The 14,195-nt window shown below is 51.9% G+C and overlaps 1 protein-coding gene across 1 annotated transcript; it reads right to left on the bottom strand.

Moving 5' to 3' along the window:
• Nucleotides 1–2,061: 2,061 nt before the first annotated feature.
• SLC32A1 (solute carrier family 32 member 1) lies at nucleotides 2,062–5,590 on the bottom strand. The gene is made up of 2 exons (XM_057414335.1): nucleotides 4,916–5,590; nucleotides 2,062–4,365 (listed from the first exon to the last, which is right to left on the bottom strand). The coding sequence occupies exons 1-2, from the start codon at nucleotides 5,291–5,293 to the stop codon at nucleotides 3,178–3,180; spliced, it is 1,566 nt and encodes a 521-aa protein (XP_057270318.1). The 5' UTR covers nucleotides 5,294–5,590; the 3' UTR covers nucleotides 2,062–3,177.
• Between the last annotated feature and the right edge of the window lie 8,605 nt (nucleotides 5,591–14,195).

The following is a 14,195-nucleotide window of genomic DNA, read 5'->3' as shown; positions in this document are numbered from 1 at the left end:
AGGCCGGTTTTACAAGCTTGTCCCACGTCAGCTGTGAGTATGCGTTGTCACCCAGCAGGAACACAGAGGGAAGCACTTTAGCAGAGCTGACAGCAAGACAAAGCCCGCTAGAGCTCTCTGGGTAATCGCTGGCTTTACCGCAGCTCCAGTGAGACAGGCACTGGGACGCTCTGTTTCATCCTTGGGACCCACGCAGCTGGCTGCCAGGCATCACAGGGGAGGCAGAAATGCCTCGCAGAGCCCCTCCAGCCAGGCAGCATTGCTGCTTCCTGGGAAACAGGGGCTGGGCTGTGCCTGGGCAGGACTTGGAGATTTGGGGTGCCCTTGCTGGGGCTGAGGGCACCCCTGCTCTGCACCTGAGGGACAGGAGCAAGGAGCCCTTGACAGCCCTGACTTTCCCCCACTGTCACAACAAAAGGCACAAATCACCTTACAGCCCCCAATACACTCCAAGCAGGAAGCCGGTTCTGTTCACAGAGGGAAAAGTGTTGAACTAGGTTTAAAACCTCTGCCAAATTACAGCTTCGTAAAACAGTTTCCATTACCATGTGCCTTGAACCAGAGAACCTTCAGTCCCTGAAAAGCATGAAGACAAGGGTCAGGTTGGTCTGTGAGCATCCCGCATCCTCGCACAGGCAGCTGCCTAGGAGGAGAGGAGCAGAGCTGTGCTACAATGCGGCATGGCAGCAGGAATGCAGCCCGAGTGGGGAGCACGGAGAGGACAGGACCCTACAACCACTGCATGCAAAGCAGCTGGGAACCACAGATGTGCAGAGACATGTGGTAACCTGCCTGAGCTCCCCAGCTCTCTGCTTACTCCCAGGATCTGAGGGGTTATCTCGGGGAGAAGGGGCACTGGGTGTCCTCCCATGCTGGTCCTTTCCCAGCACCCGCTGGAGAAAACAGAGCTAGAGCAGAGAGCAGAGGCTCGGGGAAAAGCAGCGGCACCAGTGAGGAAGCCGCCCCTGCCGCAGCTCCCCCTTCCGCGCTGTGGGCTGGCTCCTTGGACGGGCCGCGCCGTCGGGTGAGGGCGCTGGCCCCCGCCGCGGGCGGAACCCCCGGGCAGCGCTGGCTCGGCTGCGGGTAACCCCGACGCCGGGCAGGATCAAGGTGAGGATGGGGAGAGGGGTGGGCATGGGGGTAGGGATAGGAGTGGGGGTGGGGATGAGGATGATGAGGATGTGGCACAACTGGATACCCCAAGAAAGGGAGCCGGCAAGGAGGGAAATACGGCTAACCCATCCCGATGCCGCCCACACCCACCCGTGGTTCCAACACGTCCTTGTCCTCACATGGAATAAACCCCGCAGTTCTCCTGCGCTTCCCTTCCGGAGGCTGCCCAGGAAACCGCCCAAAATGCTGTTTTTTCTTCTGGAAGGGACATCCCCCCGCTTGGACACCCTCTGCTGCCAACATCCCCACACCCCAGTACTGCAATGCAGAGCTGTTTTGGGGGCGGAAGCGGGGGGGGGAGCAGACACGGACCATGCAGATTGTATTGGGGCTCAATATGATTTGGGACAGTAAGAAGAGACCCACAGGGCCTTGGCTTTGCCTGGGCTGCAGTAGGAGGGCCATGGGTACCCCTGCCTTCATCCCTGTTGGGCAGCAGCAGTGGGTGGGCAACAAATTAATGGTTGTGGCTTTTAAATTGGTGTAAATCGGGGTGGTTTTGATCACAGAGTGAGTTTAGTTCAAGGCAGGATGTACCCCAGCTTGTTATTTCATTGATCCCACCCTTCCCCATTGCATTTGTTTGGTTTTGGTGGGTCCCTCTTTCACAAGAACAAAAATCTTGAGGTACAGCTGCAAACTCCATCTATCCCTGGGAGTCTGAGCTACCAGGTAAAGCAAAGCTGGGGGGAGAGAGGGAGGGGCTGAAAACAGCTCCCTATCTTTAGGACCACCTCTTCCCAGAATGTACACGTCCTACCTCTTGCAAACAGCTTAATCTCACCATCAGTGCCCCTCAGGTGTCACCAATGTGAGTGGGTGAGGAGGCTGAATCTTCTCTGCCCTGCCCATCTCCCCAGGCCCCATGAACCAGGCCAGCCTCACAGGCTATGTCTGCTCTTTATTGTTCCATATATTTATGTACCACATTATATGTTAAAGATAGATTTGTTGTTTTTTTTTTTTTCTGCTATACATTTTTCATCTTATTTACCACAATGACACCACACATACATTGGAAACAGCTCCACAGATCTGGTAGATCGCACAGAATGAATTGGTTTGTTCCTGTATCCTGAACAATGTCAAATCCAACAATATAGCTATATATTTTTTAACTTTTCTAATTTAGAAATGAAATTGTTAAAACAAAATGAAACAAAAGTCACCAAGAAGTGGACTCCAAGATTTCAGCCAGAGGCAAAACATTGTAATTGATGGGAAGCGCCGTTCCTTGAGGTGGATTTGGATGGAAGAATTAAGCAGTCCTGACATCCATGTAACTATGCTGTAAACAAGGCAGGTTAACTGACATTGCTGCTCAGCAGCTGCTGCTTGGGCTTGTTGGGCTGGTCAGACCATCTAGCTCTCACCTACATCCATCTCACACCCTGTAGAATGAAGGTCTCTGCTCCCAGCACCCATGCTGGTTTACTTCCATCTGTGAGTGCAGTAACCCAATCCCATCGGGTTGGCACCTGTGTTTCAGCTCCTGAAACACTGAATTGCATATCTGTAAGTATTGAAAGCTGCAGCTGTTTCCCAACAGGTCCTTTGGGGGTGGCCAAGCTTCAGGCAATGAGTGAGGAGATGGGGGTGGGGAACCAGATAATTCCCTTCCAAAAAATCCTAAATAACAAAAAATATATCTAAATCTTAGCTTATTTAAAAATACAGAAGGGCAAATACTTTCATAGAATCATAGAATAGTTGAGGTTGGAAAGGACCTTAAGATCATCTAGTTCCAACCCCCCTGCCATGGGCAGGGACACCTCACCCTAGACCATGTTGCCCAAGGCTCTGTCCAGGCTGGCCTTGAACACTGCCAGAAATGGAGCATTTACCATGTGTTCTTATTTCCTTTAATTTGCAGATTCTATAACATAGAATTTGTTGGATGCATGTAACGAAAATAATGACTCTTTCCATTAAAGGGATGCAGAATTATTTGACTATGCAGATGTTCGATGAGATTCTCTTACAGCAACCAACTCTGGCCCCTCTTTAGTCTTCAGTGTTGGTTCTGAAGGCCTCTATGAGGCCTTCCAAGGAGTGGATGAACCCAGAGACACTGCAGATACCACCTATAACAAAGATGGCAACATCAAAGAAGACATGGTGCCACAAAAGCTTCCTCCACAAGAGTTTGAGGTGGAAAAGACTGGGGAGCAGGAAACAGAGCCCTGCACCTGTGAGGCTCCCAGTAAGACCCATCAAGAGGGCAAAATGTGGGACATAGATAGCCATGAGCAGGGTGAATACTACCAGGGCACATCTGAGGGTGAGTCCCCAGGATTTGAGCCGCCCATCACCCCCATAGCAGTTGGGAAAAAATGCCCTGTTTCCATCTTGGAAAAGGGATCTCTCCAGGACTTCCACAGCAGCAAAGAATGGCAAGGGGTATGAGAGCAAAGCTTTGGCCACCAAGAAAATATTGACTACTGCCCTTATAGTGGATGGCAAGTTGTCTGTAATGACTTCCTTGGTCTCATCAGCCCAGGTCAGATAGGCAACCAAGGCAAAGAGTCCCTTAAGGATGCAAGCTGCTATGTGAGTCCAGTTCATCATGCAGTGAAACTCCTTGGGGTTCTGCATGTTCCCCTCCAAGGAAGGCAGAAAGATCTGAGAGGTGTAGCTGAAGACAATAATGCCAATGGAGATGGGAAACTTCTTTACATCAATGTAAAACTTGACTTTGTCCCAGGCCCAGTCGCGTGCCCTGGAGAGGCAGTAGGCAATCACCAAGATGTTGATCACAAAGTGGGCCAATGTGCAGAGCAAGCTGAACTTGGAGACTGCCTTGAGGTTCTTCAAGAATGCACAAGGCAGGAGTACTGCTGTGGCAATGATGGACCATGACTTCTGGGAGACCGGCAGGTTAGGAAAGCTGTTGTACATCAGGTTGCCACTGACCACCACATAGAGAATGCAGGTCATAACCAGTTCAATGATCTGAGCCACGTTTACAATCCTGCCTCCAAGGGTGGGGAAGCGGGGTGCACAGCATGCGTTTGCTATGTCCACATAGGAGTCTCTCACCCTGACTATCTCTCCATCCTCATTCTCTTCATAAAGACAGGCAATAAGGATTTTCCCTGTGTAGCAGCAAACCACTGCAGCGAAAATGATCAGAAAGAGTCCCAGGTATCCACCATGAAGGATGGCATAGGGCAGGCCCAGCACAAACATCCCCTAAAAAGAGACAAAATGGAAACCGTGTTGCTCATCTTGCGGAGGGCATTGGGCACACACAGTGGCACAGTTGCAGTCGCACACATCATCGTTGTCTCGCTTCACCATCACACCCACGCAGCTGGTCACACAGTCACACCATGCACTGATGGCCACACACCATTGCAGGCCCCCCTTCTCTCTGATGTAGCACCTGCACCGTCCTACCTGCACAATCCCGCCCTGGAGCACAGTTTTGGTACCCTGGCTTCACCCCAATCTCTACCCTCTCAGTGCACCAAGAGCCCAAAGCCAGGGACGCACAGAGGGGCCAGACCTGAGCCCACCCCTGTGCAGTTCCACACCCACCTGGGGTTGGGGGTTTCCCTTTCCTTTTCCTTTTATCTTTTTAATACCCTGTTTTTTCCCCCTTTTCCCTCAGGCAGGTTTGCCATCAGCCCGGCGCGGGAGGGGGGGGGGGGGGGGGAGGGAGGCGGACAGGGAGGGGTGGAAAGAGGAAGGAGATGGCAGAAGTGGGAACGGGAGCTCTCTGCGGTGCCCGTGGTTGTACCTGGATGGCGTTGGTGACATTCCATCCCGCCTCCCAAGCCGTGATCTTGGGCTTGCCCTGCCCGGAGAGCTCTGGGCAGCCATCCACCTCCTTCATGGCGGAGGGCGGTGGGGGCCCCGTGCCGTCCCGCTGGTAGTGGATGTCCCCTTCCAAGGGCGGCTCGGCGCCCTCCTCGCCGCTGTCGGACTTGAGGATGTCCATTTGCAGCCCCTGCCGATGCTCCATGTCCAGATCGTCGCAGTGGGCGAACCCCACCGCCTCCTCGTCGGTGGCCGCCTGGAAGCCCATCCTCGCGAACATACCACTCATCTTCGCCTGGGACTTGTTGGACACAGAGGTGGCCACGTTGGAAAGCTTGCTGCGGAGGAGGGTGGCCATGGTGGCCTGTCGGACCACGCCGCTGTTCGATGAAGGACAGACTCGACGGGGCTGGCGAGCGGCGGCCCGGCAGAAGGGGCCTCAGCGTCCGGCGAGGGGCGGCGGCAGCGGGGACTGCTGAGAGCCGCTACCCCCGCGTACCGGTGTGGTGCGAGCCGTGCCCCTCCGGGCTGCCCAGGGGCATGACACCGCGGCCGGCAGCTGCGGGTCCGCCCCGCGCCCCTCCGCGCTGCTCCGCGCCGCTCCGCCGGGCCCCGCGGCGGGATCGGGGGGTCGAGCCGGGCCCGGATGGGATGGGGGGGGGGGGGGTGGTGTCTGTCAGCAGCCGGCGGCTGTCACCAGACGGGCAGCGCAAGCCCCTGGCAGAGCGCGCAGCATCTCCATCGCAGTGCGCCCACCTCGCGGAGAGGAGAGGGAGAGGGGGGAGAATTGCTGCATTTCTGGGGGAGGTACCAGCGCCCCGGCCAAGCCCGGCCCCCCCGCACCCTCCTCCCCCGCCGGGCCAGCAGCGCCGCAGCGCAGACCCCCCTCTCCTGCGCCTCAGCTCCTGCGCTGCCCTCCCTTGCCCCACGCTTAGCCCTACACCCCACGACAGCGTCGCGAGCCCCTTCCCCACGGCGAAACAAAGGGTCCCCATTAACGAGGCGGACAGACGGCTCGGCTCCGGTTCCTAACGAAATTTCCACCCTCACACCCCCTCCCCTTTTTTCTCCCCGCCAAAACCCGCGGCCCCTTCGGAGCTTGGCCATAGTCCTGGGCACTGTGTCCTGCCGCGGCTGCGGAGCCTGGGGAAATTCGCAGGCAGCGAGCAGGGCTCAGCTCCCGAGAACGATTCGTTTGATCGAGGGCTCCGATAGCGGGTTCCCACTCCCGTTCGGTCCTCGCAGCAGGGCGGCTCTGCCCGCGGACCCGCACCGGCGGGGCTGCGCTGCTGCCTTCAAACGGCGCTCCCACCTCACGTAGAGAGTCTCCTTCCTTTAAAATAAATACCGCTATTTTCGTTTCTCTCACAAACACCCATAGGTTTTTTTTTTGTTTTTTTTTTTTTTTGTGAGGAAAAAGCCTGACAGTATTTTCTCTTTATTTAAAATATTTCCGAGGTGAGCAGACAACAGAGCGAACAATGGCAACGAGAAATCCCCGTCCTGTGCTGTGACAACGATCAGCACATGGTAGCCGGTGGAGCATTGGCATTTTGGGGTACTGTGTGTGACAGCCCGGCCCCCTCTGCTGCGGGGAGACCGTGTGATTCGTTATTTAGAATAAAAAACAAATAGATGTTCATTGGGGTGGGGGAATCTGTGTTTCTTTTGCTGCTTTGCAAGGCAAAAAAAAATATATTTTTAAGCTACAGATGAGCGGAAAAAACAGAGCTGAATTATTGTGAATGCCGTTGTTTGGAGGACTGGGGAGGGAGCGCTGGGGCTGGAGCTGGAGCTGGGGCTGGGGCTGCACCTGGTGCAGGGGCTGGGGATGCGGATGTGGGTGAGGGGGGGGTCTACGGAATCGCACGGAGGTGGGGAGCGAACCCCCGATGTTGGGAAAAAATCCTTCAACATCCCTTTTAATTTCTTGCCAGAATCCAAAAGGAAATCGGGTGCAAAGCGACTGAAAAGCATTTAAAAAAAAAGACAAAAAAAAAAGTTTATATAATACATATAATACATTTGTATGTAGAATGTATATTAATATATGCTATCTATTATACATAATATACAAATATATTAGAATACGTATTACTTTATTAGATTTTTATCTATATAAATAATACCCACGATGACGGCTTCTTTATCCCGAGGGGCTGCCGGCTCCCGACGTGGCAGGGGCAGACTCTCCCCACAAAACGGGGCTATTATATAGGAACGACTCCTGTGCGGGGGGGGGGGGGGGGGGGGGGGGGGGGGAAGGGCCGCAGAGGGAGGCGCACCCCTTTCTTCCTGGAGGGATTATCTCATGTCAGTGCACAAATAGGTCGGGAACGCCGAGCGGGACCCGCTTTCGGCCTGGGGCTCTCAGCATCCTGCCCACGACGGGGCCCCAACATGCAGTGGTTAACGGGGACATTAAATCCAACCGGGAAGGATGCTGGGCTCGGGCCGCAGCCGCCGTTTCGCTTCCTTACAGCCCTAGAAAACGACTGCTCCGATGGATACCTCTGGGGGAATTCAACTGTTCCTTTTATTTTATTTTATTTTATTTTATTCCCAGTTTAGCCCAAGCCAAGTTCATTGTTATCGAAGACGTGGAAGAGACCTATTGCTGGAGGCTGCAGAGAGCATGGGGAAAGGAAGGATGAAAATTCCCCCGGTGCCGAGGAGAGGACGGGGGAACCACCACCAGCATCGCGCCGAGGGCGGAGGAGACGGACTTTGGGCTGGTGGTTGAGCATCCGGCGTGTTCGAGATGTGCCAGGAGACAGTTCTAGCGGAAATAATAACTAACATACCAATCAGCCAAAGAAATAAATAAAAAACAACAAAACCAAAACAACCCGACTGTGTAAAAATAATAAAAGAAAACAATCAAAATTAAAATAAAATGATACAATTAATATAATAATTAGAAAACAACACAAAAATAGTAAAACGAACCAAAGCCCAAACCCCACCACACACAAAACCCCCCAAATACAACCCCTCCCCGAACCAAAACCATAAACCAAAATAGAACAAAAAAGGAAAAAAAAGAAAACCCCGGTCCCCGCAGGCAGCGTGACCGTAAGCCCAGGGATCCCGGCACCTCAGCACCCCGCAAGGCACCGGCTGACACCGAAGCGAACGGGAAACTGGGGGGTTCGGAGGGGATGCTCAGTGATGCCGGAGGGATGGCAAGGTCCGAGGGGTTCAGAAGCCGGCGAGTGGGGTGTCGAGGGTGCCTCTGTGCCCACGCGGTGAACCCCATGCACGGTTCTAACAGCGGGAGGCCGAGCCCGCTCCCGCCCCCGGCAGCCGGTGCCTCACTGCCCTGGTGGAAACACCCCCCCGGGCATCGCCTGCCCCGGGACGGGTACCGAGAGCGAGACTTCGTGCGGCGGCGGCGGCTGGAAGGAAAAGGAATCCCCGAACTTGTAGCGGCGGCTAAACCCGGGAAGAAACTCACAGCAAGGCGGGAGGGTTGAGGAGACGGGCAGAGGAACAGGGCAAAGTGGCGTAGAGACGGAGAGAGGGGTCGGGGCATTTACCTCTGCTGCCCTCCCCATCGCCGTGCCGGACGGACGGAGGGACGGACGGGGGCAGCCGCGTGTCTCCTGGGCTTCCCGAGCTCGTTAACCTGAGCAGGATAACGGTGCTAAACCCTCCTCTAAAGGTTAGAGGCTCTCAGGGGGGAGTTTGAGCTGCAAATCGTTTCGGATGAAGCTAAAAGTAGAGGGCGAGACTGCAGCGAGCCGGGGCCCTCCTGCTGCCTGGGGGGGCTTCTGCACCAAGTGCTCCCACCGGAGCAGCTCCCCTGGGCGGGCTGAGGGTCTGTCCCCACTCTGGAAGCGCCGCTCCGGTGGGGGCTCGGCTCGCCCGAGCCCCCCGCCCCAGGCACTACAGGTCCAGCTGGAGGAGTGACTCCGCCTTACCTCCGCAAAGCAGGCTCGACGGGTGGGAGGTTGTGGCTGGGTCTTCTGATTAATAAACTGAGGGAAAAGAGCTATACATGCTCAAAAGTCATTTCAGGAGAGCAGGAAAGAACAGCCCCGGCTGCGCTGCCTTCCTACAGCCCCTTTCCAGGCTGTTGGGTGGCACAGGGCAGCGGCAGTTGCATGAAGGTGCAATCATTTGGAAGCAGGAGAAGCATCACTCCCAGTTCACTGCTCAGTCAGGCTCCCAAAACCCAAAGGGTTTGATTCTCATGGGTTTCAGTGGGCTGTGAACTGCCTCAGACAAATCTTCTCTGTATGAAAAAGGGGACTTGCAATTCCAATGTGCTCAGCTTCATCTTCTTCTGTAATACTGGAAGCCTGGGTGTTCAACTGCAGGCATGTGACCCCATGATTCCTGCTTAGCATCCTTTATGCCACAGAATTTCCCCACGCCCCAAACTCTGCAGAGACAAGGCCGGGAGGCACCTTCAGCCGAACCAGACGAGAACATTTCCCAGGCCGCGTCTGCCCAAAGACCAGCCTGCCCAGAGCAGACCTAGTGCAGTTCAATACAGACGCTTGCTCTTGGAGAAGCAGCCGCCCCTCCCAGACACATACACGTGTACCTAGAGCTGTGATTGCAGGAGTCCGAAGTGGTTCACTGTGTCCCCGGCCGCTGCTAAAAGCATCTCCTGGGTTTATTGCCCAGGCTGTCACCATCTCCACAGCATCAGGGATGCCCAAACTCACTCTCTGCTCCCGAGCACGAATGGCTGTGCTGCAGCAAGCTTCATCTCAGCTCTGCCCCCTGTCCCCCTCGGGCACCACGCAGGGGGCTCTGACAGGGTAATAAAGAGTCGCACAATATACTATAAAAAGGCAATTAGATAAACTGCTGGATTGGGACCAGCTCCTGTGACCTAGTTAATAGCTCTGTGTATTTCAGGAGGGTAGGGAAGGAAAAGGCATTGGTGTCAGTGCGTGATGCAGAGCAAGCGGGTTTTGGAGGGGACGAAGGGCTACAGCGTGCAATGTGGTGCTCAGAAATAGCCTGAGAAAGCAGCCCTAGAGCCACACAGTGAACATCCCTGCCTTGGGTCCCACCTTCTCCTCCTCGCCCATGTTTAGAGCACACGTCAGTGTTTAGGTTGTAAAGTGGAAAGGCTGGATGTAGAATCACACAAGCTGCTGTTCGGCACTGGATACTGAGGCTGAATTAACTCACAGTGTGGTGTTCAAGACAAAGATGATTTTAGCCAGAATGACAGATACTTTGCTGAAAGATAACTGCAACAGAGTGAAAGCCAAAAGCAAAGTCTCCAGGAGAAAACCCGCAATGGATGTCTTTTCTTTATTTACTTTTTTTACTGAACACAAAATGGCTGCCTAAATTATAGAGACATAAGCCAAAGACAGCAGATAAAGGTCTGGGAATATCATAATTTTAGATTAACAAGTCTTACAATAAGAAAATTCACCTGGAACTATGTAAAAACTAAATAAAGGCTTCTTGATTTAACTGCACTATTTGCAAAATAGACAATTCCTGCTCTGCAATTCGGGAGACAGTTTGTACATGAATTTCTGTGATTTTCATTTCCCAGAAGAAAAAAGCCCCGATAAACAATTATCACATATAAGCTAAAAATTCATTTGCAATTTGAGCACAACATGTTCTCAAAGACACTTCAATAAGTTGGAATTAATTTTAACTCATAGTTTGTTTTTATTGTTGACATAAAAATTAAGAGATAGACATTGGTCACTTGCCATGGCAAATTCCCAGCTAATTACGTTCCCACAAGCTTAACAGCATTTTCATTTTATATATAAAGCTTCATCACTGTCAAATTAAATATTCATATATGTACATGCTCTTGTATTTCATAAGAAATTATTATGAACTAGCAAAGTGGGTACTTTGTAGGTGCGGATGTTTTTAACTACATCTCCTTGCATTTTACCCTGTTACATGGCCTCCCAGCAAGGCTGGTTCTGCCCGAGGCTGGGTCGCTGGCTGCTGCACAAGCCAGTGTCTCGAGAGCTACTAGTGCGCATGCAGAGGGCTCTCAAACAGTATGAGTTGAGGTTTTCTGTGTCACCCTCTTCAGCAGCTGACTCAGTAGCACTGGAAGCGTTGCTTCCAGGAGCTGAGCTGTGTTTCCCTCTGGATCAAGCAATGTCATACCTTGCTTTGCTTGTTGGCTTTCCTTACGCCACAGCAATCCCTTCCTGCGCTGTTTCTCAGCTCAGGTTTTGCCTGTGTCCTTTACGTGGCTTTTATTTTTTGCCTCTGACAAAAAAAAAAAAAAAAAAAAATAACAAAGTCCCAAATGAAGTGGTGCTGTCTGCACATGGAGGCTGCACATCCAATTCCTGCCTCTGTGTGTGAGGCTCCACCCAGCGAAGCGAGGGCCAGGTAGCACCACTTCCTGGCTTAGGCATACCTGATTTTCTCACCCCAAAACACTGAGCAAGGTCCTGTTAAAGAAAGACACACACAAGCCTGTGCCTGCTGCCCTCCCCTGTTAGTCTTGGCTGAATTGCCTGGAATATCTCAAAGCAGGGGCCACATTTTCCCAGTATGCTGGTATTGGCTTTTGGATGGGGCTGGGAGATGTTTGCAAGAGGTGTGATTGTCTGTCTGTGTTTTTGACCTGCCTTTATTGAAAATGGACATAAATGGAGAAGGAAAATGGACAGACGGGGGATGGAGCTGGCAGAGACTGAGTCCTCCTAGCATGAAACACCTCAAAGGCAAAACCAGCTGCCGGTGCTGCCCCTCTGCTCTGAGAGGCCCCCACAGCCTGAATAATTGAATGAAAGCAAGAAAAAAGAATATTGGTTTGGTTTTTTTTTTTGAAAGACAGAGAAAGCATAATGAAAAAAAAAAAGAAAAAAGCATAAAAATCCTCTCCAGTACTGGGGCTTCATCTGACAACAGGCTACTTAGGGAGGGGAGATATAAATGAGCTCTTAGGCAGAAGCTCTTCCCTGTGAGGGTGCTGAGGCGCTGGCACAGGGTGCCCAGAGAAGCTGTGGCTGCCCCATCCCTGGCAGTGTTCAAGGCCAGGTTGGACACAGGGCTTGGAGCAAGCTGTTCTGATGGAAGGTGTCCCTGCCTGTGGCAGGGGTTAGAACTGGAGGAGCTTTAAGGTCCCTTCCAACACAAACCATTCCATGCTTCTGTGGTCCTTTTTTGTTGCATTGACCCTACTTTAGTCTTAAAAACCTATTGCAGTAACCAGCCCACCAAAGTGGTCACAAAGTACGCTGGAGTACTTTCTGTGCACTAATGCAGCATTTCTGCTTGCTCTCTCCATCCTTGCTAGCCAGCTCAGGCTGGAAGTTCAGTGATGCTCATGGTGGTGGTGAGGCCCCTGCCCCTCTCTGCTGAGTTCTGCAGATGCATACCAGAATATAAGTTTCACAGGGGAGTCTTCAGCATGCTCAAAGCTTTTAAATTTTGAGAAGATAGGAGCCTGTAAACTCAAAGTATTACTATTAAACGGACACTTCTCATAATCAACCTTTTGGCATCATAACACTATTTTCTTTTAATAGAAAAGCACTTCTTAAGCAATCTAGTTAATTGATTTACAACAAAAGGAATTTGGAGAGTGTAAAACCTCAGGAAAAGAACAGCAGGGAAGGTCGCTCTGTGATTATCTTCCCCTGTACACATGTAAACTGCGGCTGAGAAAAATTAATAATGAGACTTAAATTTGCTACTTCTCCCTGAAGCATGTCAGAAAACTGAGTGAAAGAGGTCTGAAAGCCTGGGAGAGGAGAGGGATGGGTTGTTTGAGAGCAGGACTGTGATTCAGAAACACTCTTCTGATACTAAACCACCTAATCTTACGATTAACTTATTAGTGCAACGTGTTTTGGTAATTGTACTGATGGAAGATCCATAGGACTTGTTCTTCAAGGCCTCTAAATGGCATTCAGTTGACCAGTTTGAGCAGAGCACATGCACAGTCTTTTCAGGAGGAGCCAGCATCCTCCTTGCCTGGCCAGAGGTCTTTGGCTGATAAAGCTGGAGGTTTGTTTTGCCAAAACCTCCCTTACATGGGACATGATGGGAAATGAGAAGCTTAGGATCCCAGACTTGTGTAATCCCAGCTTGTGCAGGAAAGCAGAGTTTAAACCTTCTTGTTCCCATTTCAGTCACTGGAGCTTTGTCACTGTAGATAAATCATTTAAGCTCCATTCAGCTCATATCCTAACTGATAATAGGGCACAAGTGCCTGGAGGTAAAGTTAAACTAAAGGGATTCACTTTGCATGGTCTCTCTAGTTTGAATTCTTTCTACAAACCAGGATGCCATTCTGGTCACCTGATGCCAAATTTCCCTCTGATATTCCTAACACCTTGCTGCTGCTATCCCAGCAGAGCCTTCTGCAGGGATCCCCTCTTCACTCAATGGCTCTGCCTGGCCCCACAAGTCAGCCGTGCTGAAGGTTTGTGCACATCCTGGTTCATCCTCCCCACTTCTGCTGTTCCCTCTCTTCTGCCACAGGAGGTGTGATTCATGATGTCCTAACCCAGGCAAGGTGACCTCCATCATCACCCATGGTTTCTCAGTTGTGTTTGAACCCAACCATCAATCTTTCTGAGGAAATTCAGTCTTTAAATGATATTTCTGTTAACCTTCACCATAGAAAGCCACCTGAAAGAGCAGTGGAAGTCATCTTTGAAACCAGCTCTCAGAGCAACCAAACAGCTGCTATGTGGCATCTCTGGGGCAACATGAGAGGCTAGGGCAGCCAAAAAATGACCATGACTTCGGGACACTTCTTGAAAGCACAGTTCCAAAGAAGGGAGGAGTTTGGAGCAGTTAACCCCATGTCCCCAGGAGCTCAGATGGTGCCCCACAAGGAGACAAGAGTGTCTGCAGAACCAGCATTAGAGCTGAAGGCAGGGAAATAAGTCAATAACTTCGTAATCAGCGGCATCTTACTTTTTTTAAATGAACCTGTAGGATGAGGATTTCCCCCCAGCACTCCCCTCTCCTCTTCCCAGACCTCATCTTTCACTTTGCCATGCAATTCCCAGCTGGCCAGTCCCCGCCTGCCTCACTCCCTTTTCCATTACACACTTGGCTGAGCTGAAGATGAAAGGGCCCCTGGATTCCAGTGGGAAGGTAATTAATTGACTTTCTGCTCTCGTTGCTATGCGGCAAAGGTGGAAGCCGCAGAAGCTACAGTTCATTTTTAATCCTGTAAGATTAGTCACAAATGGCATCATTACAGATATGATCAGCTGCCCGCAATAAAGACACCAGCTTAGCTAAGGGGTGCTCTCAGGACAGGAGGCTGCGATGAGGAGACC

Source organism: Pezoporus wallicus, unplaced genomic scaffold (assembly GCF_028554395.1).
Source record: "Pezoporus wallicus isolate ANWC-B61680 ecotype Strahan unplaced genomic scaffold, APGP_CSIRO_Pwel_v1 contig_6631, whole genome shotgun sequence".
NCBI classification, from domain to species: domain Eukaryota; kingdom Metazoa; phylum Chordata; class Aves; order Psittaciformes; family Psittacidae; genus Pezoporus; species Pezoporus wallicus.
Note: the sequence above shows the minus strand (reverse complement) of the source record. Positions and strands in the feature narration are given on the sequence as shown.

Excerpts from the sequence above, each read along its gene's own strand:
- SLC32A1 (XM_057414335.1), bottom strand. The coding sequence starts at position 5,293 with ATGGCCACCCTCCTCCGCAGCAAGCTTTCCAACGTGGCCACCTCTGTG. Across the intron at positions 4,366-4,915 it reads ATGTCACCAACGCCATCCAG|GGGATGTTTGTGCTGGGCCT; the intron begins GTACAACCACGG and ends GTCTCTTTTTAG.